The sequence below is a fragment of the Erithacus rubecula genome (assembly GCF_903797595.1).
Source record: "Erithacus rubecula genome assembly, chromosome: 2".
Taxonomy (NCBI): Eukaryota; Metazoa; Chordata; class Aves; order Passeriformes; family Muscicapidae; genus Erithacus; species Erithacus rubecula.
In genome coordinates, this window is record NC_136685.1 from 62196626 (window position 1) to 62217533 (window position 20908).

The following is a 20908-nucleotide window of genomic DNA, read 5'->3' on the forward strand; positions in this document are numbered from 1 at the left end:
TGAGAGGGCAGGGCAAAAAGCTGTGCCATCACTTATACACAGCAGTGATTGTTGCCTCTTTCATGACTGACAAGGAGGGAATTTGGGATTAAACTTGGGACATGCTAGTGGACTAAAGAGCGCTGAAGAAATTACCAACTCTCCCTCCAACTCCTACCCATGGCTTATCTCCTCTAAGTGCACTCTGCTCCTTGCTGCTCTGCTTTCTTGAGAGCTCTCAGTTTGCTGACTTTAAGAAGGATGTTCAAACTGACCTTGCTTGGAAGTGTATGCTGACAGTGTCTCCCCTAAAAGCCTTGCACCTCTGCCATTTCAGTGTGGTAGTCCTCAGCTGCACAGTAAATTCTTCTCTCCTTAGTCTCTTTCCAGTGGTCATGGAAAGCAACACACAGGCTTTTGCACACAAAGAACTGAGTTAATTTATTCAGCTAGCTTTAGTTACCAAGTGAGAACATGAAATGCACATTCACAAGAGCTTCCAGGAAGAACAGAAAGCAAGTGCAATAGCTGTGCAGCACCTATAAAGCACGTGGTTTTCTGTTTCTCACTGTTAGTGTGCCTGAATATAATCTGTATCAATAAAATAATCTGCAAGCAGGGAGTGCAGAATTCTTTTCCTCTCCCTCCTTCTTTTAATGTGACAAACCTGCATGCAAACCCCAAGCTGGGTAAAATCATTTTTCTGGCATTTCACAGAAGTCTCTCTCAGCCCTTTACTCTCTCAGTTCCACTTAGAATTAGAAATGCAATTGCTCAATTACTGTGAAGGCAGCTGTTCCTGCAGTATATCCACTCAGGCTGGAAGCAGGAAATAAAAAAAATCTTCCATGAAAGCCTGTAATTACAAGATTCCCAGTTTAATTTTTTTGCACACATGAACTGTTTGGAAGATATTTGGATAAGCGAAGTTTGGAACATAGCTATTTGGATAAGCACCTGGGTGCTTCAGTGGACACAGTCTCCTGATAACCCAGATAACAGGCAGAGATAACCCCCCAAGGACTAGCTGCTGATAACATTAACTAACAGAAAGCTCACTCACAGAAGCACTTCCATTAGACAAGGAAGAACATAGCCAAAGCTATTAATAACAGGATACTGGATTGTGTGTCAAAACTTTGATGGCTTAAGAAATGTTCTGCACATGCATTTTCCAATTAATCTGTATGATTTTTAATTGAATATTCACCTGGCACATCTGTGTAGACACCAGTTTTTGACTATTGTGGAACAAACTTCCAGCAAGCTTAAGCCTAATTCCTTCTACTTGATGAACCTATTTTATGATTGAACTTTAAAGAACAGTGCTTAAACACTATCATGTAGTACTTAGTTTACAGTTATTCTTCTGTCTGATCTGTAATTCCAGCAGCTGAAAACAAAGCATTCAATCTCAAGGCAGTGTTAAGCAGCAGAAAAGAAGCAATGCCTGGCACATCACAGGGTGTTCTGAAAACCCTCCTGGATAATGGCTCAGTTCTAACTGCACCTAAGGAGCATCTCTTAAGTAGGCCTTTGAGCTAAGACTTTGTCCTTACCTTAGGTCAGGGATATCAGGAGAACACCGAGATAGCAGTATTTCAGGGGCATTACCTCCACACAAGCCACATCTGGCTACAGATGAAAGGATTTCATACTCTCCCACAGGAAGTGGAGTTTTGCACACTTCCCCTTCAGAAGGGATCAGAGCTGGGGAAGTTTACAGAAATTTCTCCAAATGGTCTTGTGCTTAAAGAGTATACCTTCCTCAAAATTTTACCTAAAAGCAGCACTGAACATCCTGGCTTAGAACAAAGCCCATCCATGTCCATGGAAAGACTGTCCCTGGCTCATCTGCAATTTCAAACAGGTCCTCAGTTCCTGGGACTGAGGAGCACTCCCACCCCAACTGCATTCCCAGAGATTATAAATAAATGGGCAAAGGTCACTGGCAAAGTTCTATTTTCTGAGGGAAATTTGAAGGATGCTGAATTTCAGGATATTTTGTCCAAAGAGCAATGGAAGGGGTTTGCCAGTGAGCAAGAAGGATTTGTTCCTTCTCTCATAAAGACTTTGCTTGTTTGTAGCCATAACAGTGACAGAAGAAATTGTATGTTGCAAACTGAGAAAATAAATGAAGAACGAAGACATATTTTGCATTTGTAAGTCTACACCATGGACCAGTCAAGTACTTAATGTAATTTATCCCGTAATTTAGCAGGGTGAATGCTCTTTTTGAACAAGGTTAGGATAACTTACAAAAAGTTTTTAACAAATGTCAAAGCATGTTTCAATCTGGATATCTCAAGTGTTTCACTTTTTAGTCCAGAGGAAAGGAAGACAGAACTAGAAAGTTTTATAGAATTATGGCCAGAACCAGATGCATAATTGCTGTAATGAATCAGCCTGAGTTCAACTGACTTTTTTCAAAGAAATATGCAGGACAGTTCCTGCAGGACAACTCCAATTCAGACAAGTTTGCCCATTTGTAAAGATGCCCCTCGGAAATGTGGCAGTGGTGGGGCAGCACACGAGCTACTATCCTAAGTAACGTGTTTTAGCACATTCTGAAAGTAGAGCTCTGGTGACAGGCTGTGAACAGGTCATAGTGGAGAATATGGTGACATGGACAACCCTTTTTCCTTGCTGCCTGGATGGAAAGCCAAACTCACACTTCCTAAAGCAGGACTACAGAAAGCTGTCTGGGATGCATGTCTTCAAGCAGACTCTTTTAAGTATGACAGATCACAAACCAAGTTTGTTATGAAGAAGTGCTGAGACAGCAAACACATTGCATACAATGTGCTTCCTACTTTGGAAGCTGGAATGCAGCATTGAGCCTCCCACAACGCGTTTTGAACGCTTCTCTCACGACATTTGAGCAATACAGAAAACCACCACCACTAGGCAGGCATGGCTAATATCACTACTGCTATCAGTAGCCACTTATCAGTTTTAGTCTTCACGGAGTACAGAGACCTTTAGAGTCAATTTACCAAAGATAAAAAACCCATCAACTTTAACCCTAATAAAGCAAACAAGCATACAGCACCATCCCCCAGCAACCCCTCCCAGCTCTGTTTGTACTACAGTGTAGTAGCTTTTCCTTTAGAAACAATATTTTTATACATAAAGCCACATCTCTGGCTTCTAATATTTAGAACAGCTTCACTAAAAGCAACAGATCTGACCACCATTACACAGCTCACTGGAATTTGCTCTAGTAGTATTTACAGTTTTCAGCAGACTGCTCATTTGTCTCTGATCCGACAGACCAATAAAACCTCTGTCACTTTTCTAGCACACCAGCCCCATTCCCTTCTTCATGCTGGCCAACATCCAACCTGGGCAATCACATTTTATCTCCTAACTCTATCCTGAAGTCTTAGCTCTACAATATTGTAATCTTTTCCTCTCTTTTGTGGCTGTACATCGTTGAACAGCTGCTCAAAGAGCTTCTCCAAATATTTTTGCAAATAAATTTTGTTTTCCAACATTCACAATAATGCAAACAAAAAATGTGCCAGCCAGGCTGAACTGAAAGTCCATTTAGAAGTCAGTGAGATTTTCACATTATTTCTCCTCTGCTGTTTACCCCTGGTCTTGCTCCTATTTTGGTGGAAACAACAGTGGTTGAACCTGGCAATCTGAAAGGTCATTTCCAACTTAACTCTGAATATCCCAAAAGCCCAACAAATTCACACCAGAAAATTTACGTAAGAATGAAGCAGAAGTGAGTGGTTACGCACAGTGTTTAAGTAGAAAATTCTCACTCCCAAAATAAAACGCTACTTTAGTTGACAAACACACTCACATAAGCTCATTTTGACACATTCAAAATTAAAGACCTCTAATGTCAGTTCAGCTTCTCATTCAACACTACATTTTAGAAATACTTTAAAATAAAGAGGCAGGTATCAATCAAGGATCAGGATTTGAATGGTGACCATGATTTAGTATCTCAAAATTATTTCTTTTAAATCTTTGAAACCAATTCTATAATTAGTATAGTCTTTTGGAAAAAAATTGCCCCAAATCTTATGCATTAATAACTTATGTTCAGACAGTAAACTGAAGAGTTGTGCTTGAACAGCATTAGACTTAGATGTGGTCTGAATTTTCTCTCTTGGTCTACATACACACACTGTAGAAGTGGCACTGCACACTGTCTAATTTCACTGTTCTTAATGAGACAATCACACAGTTCCACTGATTTAAGCACGAAATATAGAAGAGCACATTTCTTGCTCTCAGGGGCAGGGTTTTCAGCACAACAGTCAGTGAGCAATCAAAGTTGCCACAGGTAGTCTTGATCCTATCAAATTCACATTCTTTGTCCCTCTAAGTGTAATGGATTTAACAAGTCTCAACATAAAACTTGAGGGAAAAAAAGAAGTAAAGAAAACCTAACCTCGGAAATATATAGCAAGCTGTCCTCCTGCCTGCTGTGCATCTGTCAGCAGGACATAAACAAAGCTGATTTCAATCTAAACAATAACACAGGAGACTGGTCAGAAGCTAAAACAATGCTATTTGATACCTCCCACGTTTTATTTTTTACTAGGATCTACATTTGTGGCACCTACATGCTCAGCACCAAATACTCAAAACTATGAGCTTTTAAGCTGTTAGCCAAATCCCCATTTGGTTTGCAGTAATTCGAAGACTTAAATTTTAAGATTGTATGTTTATTAGTTTTTGCAGTAGAACTACAAACACAAGCATGAGTTTCAAGGTGTCACAACCAAATACAACTCAGCAAATGCACACCCAACCAGGGTGTTCAGAGAAGCTGTGGATGCCAATTCCTGGAAGTCTTCAAGGCCAGGTGGGATGGAACTTCGAGCCACCTGGTCTATGGAAGGTGTCCCCTGCCCATGGCTGGGGGCTTGAAACTAGATGTTTTTTAAAGGTCTCTTCCAACTCAAATAATTTTGTGATTCTATAAGCAATGATAGGAAGCTGAAGCATGAAGTTTATTATGCACAGCAAATCTATTGCACAGCATGATAAAAATTATTAAATGCAAAAGAAAAATAAAGTAGAAGGCATGTTTCCTGGGATACTGTGGAAGAACTAAGTTTTTGGGATAGCTTTAAGGAAGACCTTCAAGCAATCACTGAAGAAACATGAATGATTTAACTCTGACCTCCCTAACAGGTGTATCATCACAAGACAGCTCAGCAGACAGCTCTAAGGTTTGAAAGAGCAAGCAAGAAGTTTGAATAGACTACTGAACTGTAAAGGAGACAGTGGACTAAGGAGAAGTAAACAGACAGACCAATAACTGGTGGAGATTTTCCCAACTGCAATAGGAGTGATGTGTGGTACTTGCTTATCGTTGCAAGGGACTCACCAGTTAACAACAAGCATGATGCACACATGAATCAGAACCTACATTTCTGAGAAAACATCCACCAACAGAAAGAGGTAAGTGGAAAAAAACATTCAGAGCTGTTTCAAAAAACCCACAGTGTCTCAACAGACCTCAATAATTCTTAGTAGCACTGCACCTTCTCTCAAAGTCTTGCATGTCTGCACATGTGCAAGATTCAGTACAGAAAGTCTCTTTGGAGTTATCTGGGATGATCACTGTAAGCTTCAGAGGTTGCTACGAAGACTCTCAGAGGCAAACATGTACCTGTTCCCTGATCAGGTTTCTATGATATGCAAAGCTACTACTGAACTCTAGAAGAGGGTAATAAGAAAGTCAGGGTCATAAACAGAACACCATTCCCTCCTAGAGATAAACACAGTTTCAGATCAGAATTATTTGAATAATTCAACTGTAATAATATCAATACATGCTGTTATTTTATTCAAGTAAAAGGCATTGGCTTGCAAATAATCTATTTGAAACACAGTATGTAATGACATCGAATTACACCCATTTCCCAAAGAAATGGCTTGTGGCACAGCCAGAAAGTCTTCAACAAATCTCAGTTTTGCGCTGATTTGGTCAGGGATTGAAATGGGAGGGGGGGGAGAGTTACTAAGCAACAGCAGGCCAGGAGCAGGAGAAAGGTCTGTAGTCTTAATTGACTAATTGACTAATACTAACATTAAAAAGCAGTACAACAGGAAGAGAAGGCTCAAGATGTGAGTTTTACTGCTTTGGAAGTGACAATAAATCATCATTAGAAACCCCAGGCAGCCAGTCACTGAAATATAAGTTCTTCATTCATCCCAACTATACGCTGCATGATGTATCGCAAACCCTTTTTTTTGCAGGGAGATTAAGTAGCTTATTCTCAGTGTTGAACAAGATGAAAGACCCAGATATAGCTCTTACACATGAGAGCCCAGGACACATAGATAGTTTTGCTCTCTACTCCTATCTTAGGAAAGGGGAATGTGGTATAAATTACAGCTAAATGGGACCCCAAGACATTGCCATCCACAGAACTGACATCATATGCAGATATAGCTCTCCCTCTTCCACACTCTCTGTGGTTAAGAGGGTTGTGACTTTTCTAGCAAGCTAGCCCAAAGCCCAGTCGGATCACTAGGACAAGGCAAAGAAATTTGCTTAGGTAAATCTGTATTAACATGATCAAGCAAGCCAGAAATCCTGACAGTTTCCTTCCAGAATTCATATCTACTTCCTCTTCTACTGTAAGCAAAGTAGTTTCATGAGGGTGTGATAACAGAACATGAGTTATCACATGAATACTTACAAATTCAAATGAAAAAGTCCTTGATGTGGAAAGTGCTGTGAACTCTACTACTGAACAATCAACCTTTATTTGCCTAGCTAGCAGTACCTCAAGCAGAAGTTATTTGCTTTAACTTCACCTGAAGAAAATCTGATTCTTGACTAAGTACTGCCTTTTTTATAAGATACAAGTTATGAAGTTTTGTTCTGGTTTTTTTTTCAGGAATCAAACGTAAAAAACACCACACAAAATGAAGCTGAGTACCTCAAACTACTGAACCTTCCAAACTATTCTCTCTTCTTCCCATTTCTGCATTCTTTGACTCTGCACTTATTTAAGTATACTAGATTTCAGCATTTACTGGTTTTCCCACATACTCCAATGTACTTAAAGTGACTAAAATGAAACCACAAGAGGGAAAACTACCACCATGCCTGTTGCTGAGGAGGAAAAACCAGCAACCCAGGTCTGGTTCACTCAAACTGTCTGATGATTCGTATTTAAAGTGTTGAGAGTTAAGAGTCATCTTCTGCCCTGATTTGTACTGGTGCAAATCAGCTGAGCTTATGAAATAGGATCTGGCACCATGAAGAGGACTGTCCCCTCCACAGGATACGAGTAATGGCCATTTGAGTAAATGCAAGTTACTCACATCCTGCTAGTGGACTAATCTGTCTCTGTACATTCACACTCATTTTTAGTTGCCTCCAGGAATCTGAAGGTGAATCTCATTTGTTACCTAATGAAAGCAATTTCACCAGATACAACACAAGCACACCGAATAACCACCATTACTCATACATAAGGTGTAAGCAATGCAGCATTTCTTAGGTTGCTTGATTAGGGTCTACTTCTGAACACTCAGCCTTCACCACACAAGCCTCAATCTACCTGGTTGGCTACAGTACATTCACAGCTGATTTGCTCCAAGTCTTAGAGAGCAATATGACCTCCTCTTTCATTATCCATATCCCTCTCACTCATTGTACTTTTAAACTGAAGTGATTCCCCAAAAGTAAGGTGACACATTGTACATCTTCCTCAGAGACCAAGAACTATCTTCCCTTTTTCAAAATGGAAGGGGAACAACCATTTTTTTTATTAAACTGCAAACATTTTAAGTAATAGACATACAATGATCAACCCGTCAAACTTAGCAGGCATTCAAAAGTGGTAGACTGATACCTATTTAATATTCAAGTTTATATATACGTTTATGGATATATACACTTTGAATTACCACCAAAGAGGTGATTCTACCTATGAAATTAAATTATTCTGGTACAAAGTATTGTAATTTATAGGTCTCGATACAAAGGTACGCAAAAGATAAAAGCATAATCGTTGAAGACTGAAGGTATCAGAAGAATTCAGTGACCAAACTGCAGAGATGAGATAATCCAGAGTTCTGAAGAAACAAGCCACACAATTTCATTAAGTTCATTTAATCACAACAGTGCAATTACAGGAAAATAAAAAATTATCGACAGGTACTGAGACAACTATAGACCTATGACCCTGACTTCAACAGAAGGCAAGAGGCTTTGAACCATAAGCAGTGCAGAGCACAGGTTAAGAAGCAGAATCAACTGATCAGAAGTACCATGCTAACCTGACAACTCATCTGTACCGAATGAAAATGCAGCAGGTCTAACCTGGACTTTAGTAAAGCATGTGATGACATGCCACATGTCAGCGAGATTGGAAAAAACTGACAGACGAGATTTATAGTTAGTGAAAAAGCACGTGCTCTTTACCCAGTAATATACCACGTTTAAAGAAAAAGTAGTGGGATAGGGCAGCGTTTCTCAAGTTTTTAATAGTGGTGGCTATCAAAGCTCAAGCCGTAAGGGAGTCGCTCCGCTTAGCACAGGGGAGGCGAGGGCTGGTCCAGCGAAGGGAGCCGAGCGCACGCAAACACCGGCGAGAGGTTCGGCGGTGCAAGAGAGGAGGCCATGCGCTCCAAGGGCTCGGGAACGCGGCCGGGAGAGCTCCCGCAGCGGCCGCGCTGCCCGGCGGCCCCGGGGCGCCGCTCCTCGGGCACCTGGACCGCGGGGCCGCCGCTGCGCACCTCCATGCGGGCCGGGAGAGGCGGAGGGCAGCCCCCGAGCCGCGGGGCTACTCGCTCTGGTTTTATCGCCCCGCGTACAAAAACCACGCAACAGACTAGACCGGGGGAGCGCCATCGGCAAACTGACGTGGCTTCAGCGCGGCACAAACTCCGGTGCGGTGTCCCAGCGGCGGCAGAGAGCCGCCCGGAGCACGGGCTGTTTGTTTCCCACCCCGGCCGCGCTCCATCGCGCAGCTCCGCGGCCCCGGCGGCGCTGCCCCGCGACGGGATGGGACGGTCCGGCTCCGGCCGCGGCTCCCCGCCACCCCCGGCCCCCAGCCGCGTTTGCCCCGCAGCTTCCCCCAGCAGCAGGGCGGGGGAAACCTACCTGCCGAACCGCCTAGGGCATCCTCGCTCTCCAAAACGCCTCTGTGCTTCGCCCCGCGGAGCTCCCCCTTGGATTTCCAAACGAGCTTTACCATCTTGATCATCTCGGGCAAGTCCCAGGCCAGGGTCCCCTGCTGATAACCGGGCAGGCTGCCCATGGGAAAGGGCATCGGCTCTTCTCCCGTCCTCCTCCGCCTGCCCGGCTCTGCCGCGGGGAAGAAGCGCTCCAGCACCGGCATCCTGGCCCGCGCCCCCCGCCAGGGAGCCGCAGCCAGCCCCCGGCCCGAGCAGCCGCGATGGGCATCCAGAGCGGGGCGAGGGCGCCCTGCTGCCCACCGCCGCCGCCCCTCGCCAGGGGCGCGTCCGGCTCCGGCCCCGGCCCCGCGGAAGGAAGGAAGGAGCGCCGGGCTCCGGCGGCCGCGCTCGGCTCCCGCCGCTGCGCGCCCTCAGCCCGCCGCCAGGCGCCTGCAGCCGGGGCGAAGCGGCTGCCGGGCAGGCGCGGGGCCGCCGCTCATGCCGGCGCGGCGCCGGGACCCGGGGGCGGGGGCTCGGGCCGCCGCGGCGGGCGGCACTCGGGGCAGCGGGGCCGCGCCGGCACAGCCGCAGCTCTCACCCCGCTAAGCGCCAAGCGGAGGCACTTTGACTTTATCCCTGCCGTGATGCCGTGGGGGAGACCCCGCCGCCCCGCCTTCCTGCTCGCCCCGCTGGAGCCGGTGGGGGTTTTGGCCTCTTAGTCAAAGCCCGCCGTCACCTCGGCTGCCCTTCGGCGGGAGGAAGGGCGGTGATTCACGGGACGCCGCGGAGCACGAGTGCGCTGGCGGCGTGCGGTGCCCCCGCCTGCCCGCGCTCGGCCGCCAGCCCGGCCGGGCAGCGGAGGAGCGGCGGAGGGGCCGGCGCTTGAGGGTCGGAGCGGAACGAGCCGCTGAAAGGACGGGCTACGGGGAGGGTGTAGGTCTGCCCCGCTCCCGCAGTCACTTGGGCTGTAAAGCTCCACCTGAACGGTTCACCTTAGGACAAGTGCCTGGTGGCAGCGGTCGCTCCCAGACTACGACCAGGAGCAATTATTCATCACTAATCATTAAAAACAAGGCAAAGCCGCCCGGCGGACTGCTCTGTCTCACGCAGCAGCAGAGGTGGCGTGCTAGGGCTGCGCAGCTGTCAGCCAGGGCTTCCCGGGTTTGTGGGCTGCCTTTGGACAGACCTTGCAGCAGCACCCGGCCCTTCCCTGGGATCCCGGGCCCGGAGGGACCATGCGTTTTTCACAATATTTATATTGCCTTTATACGATATATCCCTTTTAGCCTGCTCGTGGCACTGGTCTGTCCCTTAGTTCATGGAGAATATAGCGGACGGTGAAAGCTGAGCTCTTGCACCAGCACTTAGTTTTCAGTAAAATTGCAGACTTATTTAATGGGATTTTAGTAGGCATTATAACGTTATAACATTCCTAGCATGCATAGTTAATGTTTGTCCTCTCTGAGTTACATTCAATGTTCTGCCTTCTCTCCGGATCGAAAAGTAAACTGTCGAGCAGGATCTTCCTTCGCACAGGAAGAGAAGCCAAGAGAATGGACTGAAACTTAACACCCTTATATGTAGAAAACGGAGTGCACAAGTCTTTCCTCCTCATATTAACATCATGCTGTTTCCCCTGGTACAGGATCTCTGCCTTGCTTACCTTGATGTTCCAACCTGAAACTGACAACTCTATAATGGTTTGCTAAAGTTTTGATTGCAGACTGTAGTGCCATACCATTAGCCCTCTACACTCGGTAACTTTGCCTTGAAAATTACAAAGTACTTCCAAAGTACTGTAGTACTGTTGTTGTTGTTGTGCTGATATGTTGCAGTCTTTTGTATCAGGATATCCTGACTCATTGAACAAAGGGGCTAAGAACAAAGAAAAAGATGGTGTGCAGTACATTAGCACAAGCATTGACACATTCATGCAATATGTGGTTATAATTTAATAGAAAGGCAAATTTTAATGGTTTTATTGTCATATGGCTTATTGTGATATTTTTGGTGTTTCATACTGGTGTGTCTCATGCCATTACTCTTTAAAGCACTGCTCCTATCAAAAAGGCATAAACTAGGCAACTGAAATCCAAAAGACTTTGAAGATTCTTTGCCTGCTGGTTGGTTTAAACCTTACACCCCAACTACTTCATTTTGGTTTTGCGCAACAAGGACTTGCGGTAACTTTTTTCAGCTATTGTTTTTCCTCTTTGTTTTCCTCTGTGCTTTGTGGTCCCCACTGAGGCAACGAGCAGAAGTGCCAGAGCACTCTGAAAGATATGCTATCCTTGTGCCACTTCCAGCTTCACTGGATGCAAAAAGTGATCAAGAAATAACTGAAAGTGGCACTTAGTGCTATGGTTTAGCTGACAAGGTGCTGTACTGCCAAAGGCTGGACTCAATGGTCGTGGAGATCTTTCCCAACCATAATGACTCTATGATAAAAGATAGCAGACATTGTGGAAGGCAATATATTCACAGATGTCCAGACTAATTTTTAGATGAATATCTAATATATTTAAGTGTTTAACAGAACTTAGCCACCAGGCCTCTTGATAGCAGCAATAAATTTGTGAGATTTCAAAACTGACACTACCTTCTTGTGTCCTTAACATTGTGAAAGGTTTTGTATGATTTGTAGTTGGGGCACTTGGATAAGTACCTGTCTTATGGATAGGATCAGGATTAATTTTTGTATTTGTTTTCACTTACAGTTCTACAGGTGCAAAGGAGGCTAGTCAAAAGACAAATTGAAATATACATCTGTTGTTCTACTACCAGTATTCCAAAAGCTATGTAATAAACCTAATGAAATATATGTACTTTGTCAAATGAAAACAACTGTTTTAAGTAGCCAGGAGTTTTTTGGGTTTGGTTGTTTTGTTGGTTTTTTTTCTGGTTTCTGACCAGTTTAAGGACCAGCAGTAGTGAATGAAAAAAGAAATATGTTAAAATTGTTGCTTGGCATTAATGGGTATGTCTGTAAATTAATTCATCTTTTTCTTAATAAACTTATGCTTCACAATTGTATTTCAGTAATTACTTATTCTTAATACATCCAATATTTTGCTGTAACTGACTTTCATTTTTGTATTTTTCTTTATAAGAATGGAAACACATGCGGGCTGCTCACAGGACAGCCTGGAAGATCTATACTTGAATATCAGGTGTTCTAGCACCAAAAATCAGCTGTAGCATCACTCTCAGAGATTTCTAAATTGACAAAATACTCAGATTTTCAAGTTCTCTGTTTCTCTGACTTCACCTGTGCCATGATGATTTACCCAATTTGAAGATGTGACCTTAACTCCATGCTTTTCATTTAAGAAGAACCATTAAAAATAAACCATGCTACACAGCAATGTGCCCAGCCATTTGTAACTGCATTTTAAACAGTTCTTCAGCAGCTTGGCTCACCTAATATTTCTCTTTTGCGTTCCCACTTCCAGCCATATTTGAAGGAAATAGTTCAGCAGAGGTGAATGGCTTTATTTCTACCAACTGCATTTCTCTCTGACTCTGAGTTAAAGAAGCTTAAGTGATTACAGGAGAAATATAAATGCATTAGCTCTGTCCCTCATTCATTCTGAGAAGCAATGCCAAAAAAAAAGGCAAATGGAGTCATCTGAAAACATGACAAGGCAGTGCATATTTTTGCAGGTAGACATGAGAACTGGAAAAGACTTGAGGAAAGGAATTACTGGGAGAAAAGGGAAGAGAGTAAGCTGACAGATTAATAGCTGGTGTTTCATAGTTGATGTCTCTTAAAAAGTTTTACTTCTTTGCTTATTCACTCTGAAGTTATGTACTAAGAGCAGCAGCAGCAGAATTGCATGCCAGATGGTAGAGGAAGTGCCTCGTGTATCTTTCCAGTCTACTGAAGCCTGCAGGGTTCTTGTTAACCCACTACTCTGGTTTTCATTGCAAATCCCTTTCTTCCCCTTTTTTCTTTTCCTTCCTTCAAAGGAAAAGGAGGGAGGGGGAAAAAAAAATAAAAAAAAAAAAAAAGGAAGAAAAGCCATAGTTTAAACTGGCAATAGCACCATCCTTTTGGCTTTGAGCTACTCTGTCTTGTGCCAAATATACTGTCTCCAGCAGCTCTCCCACAACAAATCAGTCCAGACATACAAAAGCTGTAAAAAAAGAATGGTGAAGAAAGATCCTTGATTCTCCTCTTCAACCCCCCCACAGCCTTTTCCTTTTGCTTCCGTCCTCGAGCTCCATTCCCCAGCAGTGGTCTCCTCCTTGCCAGTACTGTAAGCGATACTGGGACCTCCAGCCTGCAGCTTTGCTGACAGCTTCCTTAGAGCACAGGCGCCTTTGCCTTTCTGGATTAACAGGCCATTGTAAAGCAGAAGTTACATCCTATTATTCCTCCCACTTCCATCTGATAGCTGGTGTTTGAAAAAAAAGGCTCATAAATTATTAGCGTGGCAGACCCATTGCTTTTGGAAACTTGTCCTATTCTTCCAGCTAAACCACTCCACTGCATTGTGTCAGAACTCACATTTCCAAACAGACACCTAAAAAGACTTTACACAGTCTGTTTTTCCAGTATATTATTAAAAAATTTGGAAAAATACTCCCAATGTTTTAAGTGATTTACAAACATTAGGAAGTCCAAATGTGGAGACCAGTTTCAAAGACTATCAGATACTGATTTTTAGAAAGTGTAAAGCATGTGTCTTTAAATGGCACTTACTAGTGAAATCATTTAAAATCAGTAGTTGCTTATAAAAAGTATACCTTTGTCTCTGCCCTAGGGATTGTAGAGTCATGCAGAGACAATAGGTGAAGCCATTGCCTTGGCTCAGAACCTGGAGATCCCACCATCACCCGAATCAAGCTTTAGGAGGTTTCAGGGGGATGAGTTTTATGTAGAAGAGAAGATTGCAAGTGCAGGGGCACAGTCCCTACACAGAAAGTAAAAAAAAAAAAAAAAGGTGCACATTTGCAGGGCAGTGTAATCAGAGCAACAGAGAAAATAAGAATGCAAGTGAGCAACTTTTAAAAGGGACAAGGAAACTGAGTGCCTAAGAAAGTTGGAGAATATGACAGAAGAAACATAAGCAGGCATAGTTACGCAGAATTTTTCTAATAACCTCCTGGAAGGTTTCTTTCATCACTTTAAAAATCATACTATAATTTTCTTATTCTTTGCCCCACATTTGTCTCATTCCAGATGTCTATTATTTTTTATGTCATTCTTGCTAGTAAGAACAATTACTCTTAGTTATTGCTATCATTGCAATTACTTCATTAAATATGAACAATTTTATATTTATTTGCAGACAGTTGCTATGTCTTTGCTCTTAAATTCTTAAATTCTATCTCAGAACATTTTTCCCAACCCTGAAATTATTTTAATATTTTTACTAGGAATTCTCAACAATTCACTAACTTTTCTTTGGTGCATAGTAAAGGTACACAGTAATTTTTTTTTTTTGCCTACTATCAACTCACTGTCAAGAGAAGTGAGCTGAACTGTTAGTTTAATTAGTTAATTAATTAATTAATATTCCCTGAGCTTTACACAGCAGCATGCCTTGAGAGCCTCATCTACTGGGAAATATAGAAGACAGACAGTAGTGTGGTATGGGTTCACAAACTGTTGGTTTTTTTCATCAGCTAATCAGATTCTTTGGTAATAGGTTCAGGAAATGGAGGAGTAAGGATTGCTTGAGTTCTGTAGGGCAGGGAGAAAATGCCTTTTTCATTCTTAGTGCAAGTGAGAGAATAAATTTTTAGGATTAACAATTTGTACTACTAAGTAAGCAAAAATGCTTGCAGTAAAGGAATAAACAGAAGTCCATAACTAATTTGAAACAGTGAGGTTGTGTAATATTTCCTTTGCTCACTCGGGAAAATTAAAAGTTCAGCATACTGAATCTGATGATTCCAATCTCCCACAGTAAACAGCAAAATTCTTTGTGGCTTTACAGGAAATGGCAAATAACAGAGAATAGACTCATCTCACCTTAATAAATCATAATAGGAAAATAATAACAATGATAAGCTAAAAGGGAATTGAAAAGGGAATTGCCAACATGATATTTCATTATGTTGCACAATGTATCTGATGGACTCTGTTAGTTTATTCCCTCCCTTAATTCTTACACAGAAACAAAATTTACCAGATCCAAGGCAAAGTCATGGGATTTTAAAAAAACTTATTGCCTGAGTTTATGGAGTGCTCATTGTAACAGATAGTTAATGATGGACTAGGCTAATGGAATGGAAGGTTAAGAAAACTGCATCAGCTTGAAAATGTTGGTAGAAATCAAGTAGGTGAAAATAATAACCTGTTATTTGGGATGGTGGACATGATAGCAAACATCTTTATGAAACAACCCTATGAGAAGAATAACCTCTGCATCCCACAGGATTCCCTTTAGGAAATGTGTGAAAAAAGGCTGAGTAGAAAAAGGAATTAACCATGTGATAGACACCTATGCCTTAAATACACAGCTAATAGTAAGTAACTCCATGGTCTCAATGAATTCAAAAGAACTGCTGCTTTTTAGAGCTGAGATTGTGCATAGGTATTTTCTCAGCTGGGACCTATGTATATAAAAAGGATTGCAGCAGTTTGAAAGATGAGAGATATGCCACATTTGAAATGTTTCTTCTTCACATTTGAAATGTTCCTGTCACCTTTTACCTTAATGAGATGGCGTGGGTGGCTGCACAGCCTGTGGTATCCTTGCCCCTTAGGGTTTACAGGGTTTACAATTTGTGGCTATGACTTTGTCTTTTCTGTCTTTTGAAATTATAGAAGTGAGTAGCTCAGAAATCTGTGTTAAGTGATATCTAGTTTATGTTTTTTGTCAAAGAAAGCTTAATTCCATAAAAATAAAAGGAACATAAATATAGGGATAAATACAGATGAATAATAGCGCTTGCTCCCTCTTTTGTACATCAGATATCACAAGATCTGATAACTTAGTTTTTCCTTTTCACTTTTAAAATGGAGATTAATGTTTGACTAGGAAAAGAAGCACTATTTTAAATAAAATTAATATGTTTCTTAACTTTGTTAACTTCTTAGGTATTCGATGGTTGTGCATATTAATATTGCAGAGTATCTAGTCCTCATTACTCTTCAGTCTTTATCTTTCTGACCTTAATAATTAGGGGTAAATTTAGCTCTTTGTATAATCCCATTCGAACTTTAAAACAGGCATTAGGATTGCATAGGTGCAGACCTCTCCCAAATGTATTCCTATTTGCAATGCAAGAGTAAACTATACAACTGGATTGCATTTTGCCTGATGCCATTCTGGTTGCAGATTTATTACTGTCTCTGACTGAATGAGGTTGATACTTTGGTCATGTTGAAGAGCTAGGCCACTAAGTATTTCAGATTAAATATCTGAGTGCCATACCTACACTTCTGTTCAGGTTGTATCCACGCTCTGTGCATTCAGGTGATGTACCTCTCCCAAAGCTGACATTATTTGCCCTCTCACAGAAGTCCTACGGCTTCATTTCCCTCTTTGCATCTTGCATGACAGCAGTGGGTGCAGTTTGCTGTGGGGATGGACAGGAGAAGCAGCTGGGAAGTCGTGGGAAAGGCCTAACAATGATGCACAAATATCCTAGTGATAAACTAAGCTCCCTTTGACCTAGTTTCTCATGACTGCAAAATCAGGCCATATTTACTGTAATCAAGCTCTTTGCATTTCTTACAAATGCATTTGTGTAAATGTAGCTCCACTGGGATGAGCAGCTTTGGAAATATGCTGTCACCCCTGTCCTGGCATTTTATTACCATGCATTCAAAATCCACTGATAATCATGCAAACACGTTGGTTCTTTTCTTCACTACGGATTCTTCTTGAAATATATTCATACTGATGAAGTTCCAGAAGGCAAAAATCTCTGAGTAGATAGCCTAGGAGGAAAAGTTCTCTCCACTGGATCTGAGATGGGGGGAAGGCTTTCTGGAACACCTGTTTCTCTCAGATGTATTTGGGCAGGTTACTCTCAGTACTGTAGTTCCATCTGTACTGCGCATTCCAAGTTATCCTGACAATGTGTAAAACCATAAGTGTTTTTGAGTGTTTTGTAAGATACCTGTTACCATTATTTTTTTCCAGTCAAGTCAATTCACACATCATTTTGCCAGGCTCTGCACAACTTTTATGATAGCAGTAATAACTTAGATATTGTAAGCAGCAATTGTAAGATACATTTAAAAACCAGAAATGCTTAGTAAAAGAAGAAAGTATTCAGGTTATTTTAAAAGATGGTAATGCAAATACTGTACTATATGCAAATTTTTCCCCAGACCTTAGCCACATATCAAAATGTGAGCTTCGGTCATGGTATTGACATCATAAACATCTCTTTCCATCAATAGCAATGCAATTACAGAGGTTTTCATGTGGGATTGTCAGTCAGAAGTTCTGTCTCCCTTTTGCCACCTGTGGTATTAGGAACTACTTTTGCTTGTGCTTTTTTTTCTGTCCTTTGCTATATTGTCAATCTATTTTTTTGAGGTTTGCAGTATCTTGTGCTGAATCAACTACAAGGCATCACTGGCCTACTTAATGTTACAATTTTAAGGTTTTTGGGTTACACACTTTAGCCTGCCTTCTGCTGACAGAGATCCTCTAGAAACAGCAAAACTATTTTCAGCCAGCTTGGGGTGGGATGAAAGTTAAATGGAAGAGTGATTGCTCCCACAATCAGTGTCTGCCAGTTGCAACCTGAAGATGCTTAATCCAGAATCCAAGCTCATATCCTTAGGATGACAGGTGCAGTCTTCTCAGCATAAGCATGGGTTTGTCAAGGAGTCACCCTTTTATTGAAGTCTGCAGAGTTCTGATCACACTCAGAGAAGCTGACTGAGGGAGATTGCAGCCAAGGAATGACAATTTCAATGCTCAAGGGAGCACTGAAATTCCAGGGAGAATTTTGCTCCCCAGTTCTATATTCACTGTCCATACAGCTCTGGAGCACTTTGAATAGTGGAGATGTTACAGTGTTTGTTACTGTGTCCCAGAATCAGAGTTTAAAAAAAAAAAAAAAGAAAAAAGAAAAGAAAAGGCTTATTCTATCTTTTCGCTTGTTTTTATTGGAATATTGTGAATATACTAAATAAGTAAAACAGTTTATGTTATTTTTATCACAAACTTCTTATGCACTTCAATGAAACCCATTACACAGTTGTTGCTGGGTTTTTTTTGAAGTATAATATAGATGTCCAAGTAATACCAGATGAAACTGATTTCAGCCACCACTAACTGTGGCTTTTCAGAAAGGGAAAAGAATCCTTCAGTATTTCCAACTTCAGTTGGAACATTGGCGCAGGAAACTATTTAGCAGGGCTAGTATGCAAGGAAGTGATGTAACTTTTACCAAATTTTCTGACTGTGTGGAAAAAAAAACCCAGCATCAATTGGCCTACTGCCCTATTAAACCACTAGTTTCCTGTGACAATGAATTGGAAAATGAACTGCATCTCCTTTCCAGACATTTGCCATCTGCATCAGCTGGTTTCTTAATGGTTAAATATCAGATTTCCAACTATGCTGTAACATGTGATTGAGCAAGTCAAATAGGAATGCTTATTTAAGTCTCATTTTGGCCTGAACATAATCTTCCCTTTCTAGTCATATCAGAAAGAGTATCATGTGCTGATCTAGGACTGCCTGCTGGTTCATTACTATATTATTTTAAAAACCCTGATTCCTTAGTTTAGAATACAATTCCTAGGGTAATGGTAGTAATGCTAGCAGTAGCACGATGGAAAGCAGAATTTGTTTCACAAAAATATCCTTTTTTAAAAATTAGAAGTTAAAATCAAATGTCCATCAAGCTGAATTTAAAATTTTGCAGGAAATTATTTCTGAGAAAATACTTTTTCTCTTTCATGTAGTCAGTATTCTGTTGAGATAACCTCAAAAAAATTGCAATATAATAAGAGATCCTATAACCTGGTATTTGACTAACATTTAACCTGGTATTTGAATAACATTTGAATAAGCATGTTAGAATATTAAAGGCTAAATAAATTAACAAAACAATAGTGAAGGAAAATTACCAGAAAAGGTCAGAATGTAATGCTGCTTGTTTTTTCAACAAAATGAGAAACAAGAAGCAACTTTTCCCTCATAGAAAAAAATGCTAAAAATTTATTTTTTAGAAAAAAAAAAACATAAAATACTGCCTTTTCTAAGGCATTATGATTTCACTGGAAAAATAAAAAACCAAATCAGCTTACTGGAGCTGTCTTATTGAATATTTTGTCAATGAAAGTGTGTGGGACTAGAGCAAGCATTGCTCAATGTGAGCAAAGAGCTTGTCTTGCAGAGGAAGACTTGATAGCATCCCTGCAGCACTCAAATATCTTTGAACCAGTAAAAGCCCCAGCTTGGTGGCTCTGCAGCTGATGTCCTTTCCTGTGGCTGGGACTAATGTATTGTGACAAGCAACTGGCAGAATTTTTCCTGTTGAAGCAAGGTTAAACGAAGAGATATGCAGGAGAAAATTCATGGTAAAGGAGAATCATACAGTAAGTTGGATTGGAAGGGACCTCCAAGGGTCATCTAATCCAAAGCTGCTGAAAGGAGGAGGGACATCTTCAACAAGATCAGGTTGCTCAAAGGCCAGCCTTGAATGGTTCCAGAGGTGGGGCATCCACCACCTCCCTGCTCATATACACCTGTAACTCTATATACCTTCAGCAACTGGTAGCTCTTTCCTATGGCTAATTACTTGTTTTTTATTTAAAAAAAAAAAAAAAAGTAGCAGACATTTATTAAGCAGCTGATGGTTTTCTAGATAAGATTAAAATATTAAGCTCATAGTTTATATATTTCAATATTAAAGATAAATAGTGGTTTTATTTAACATGTACATCAATTTTAGGTTATTTTTGTAATTTCACTGCACCATAGAGCCAAATACAACTTTCCTAATAGGTTTTTTTTTCTTTAATACTAAGTACCAATATATTTTAGTGTGTATGTGGGAGTACAAATCATTTGAATTAGATAACATGATAACAGATGTCTGTGTTATTTGAGCCTCATTTTGGTAGATGTCATAAAAGACAGGTCATAATTATCATTTAAAGGTCAGTGTAAGAAACAGGGAGGCTTTCACAACGCCAACTAGTTTACATAGCCTCCTACTCTGAATCATGGTATCAGAGAGCCTGTGTCTTCCCTTTGACTCAAAGAGGAACCATGGGAAAACAGCCAGACAATTTAACCAGCCAAGTTTTGTCCTGATATTTGGGTAAGCTAATTGTACTCTAAATTATAGTAATGGGCAGTGGAGTAGCATGTGAGACAGACCAACTGTCCTAAATTGTAACATTTGCTGTTTAAATGTTGTGTAGTAGAATTTGGCAGACATCCAAACAACCAAACTTTCCTTCTTTCTGTTCTGATGTTCAAAATGTTCCATTGCTTTAGAAATAAATAAATATTGGAGTCATCTGTGCACCCCAGTTTCAGCTGAGATCAGAAGTAGGATAAGAACGATACACAAGGCACTTCCAGGGAAGAGAATCTCATGAGGAAATTCTGATCTCAGGTCTTCTGCCTAAATTCCAAGATAATAAGATAAACTAAAACATTCAGAATTCGTTTTTTTTCTTTTTTTTAATAAAATGCACTCACCAAAGCTTTTGAGGTTTGCCTGTTATCTACTAAATGTATCAGCAGTATTGCTTGAAAATTGTTGATTTTGCAAATTCAGTTCCTGAAGCTTGAGAAAACAGTACTGGTAATGAATATGTGAATATCTGTAAAGTAGCACAACAACAAAAACAATTTTGTTTTCAGCAGTTCTCATAGTATCTATT

The 20908-nt window shown here is 41.2% G+C and overlaps 1 protein-coding gene across 3 annotated transcripts in view; it reads right to left on the reverse strand.

Annotated features, from left to right (window-relative positions):
* PDE7B (phosphodiesterase 7B) overlaps positions 1–20908 on the reverse strand; it is a 165140-nt gene that overhangs the window by 67455 nt on the left and 76777 nt on the right. The window contains exon 1 of one of the 3 annotated variants that reach the window (XM_079299222.1): positions 9074–9450. The exons of the other annotated variants lie outside the window; for them this stretch is intronic. Coding sequence (XP_079155348.1) covers positions 9074–9311 — 238 coding nt within the window. The 5' untranslated portion in view covers positions 9312–9450. Of the gene's footprint in view, positions 1–9073; positions 9451–20908 lie in introns of those variants that run through there. 3 annotated transcript variants of the gene reach the window in all.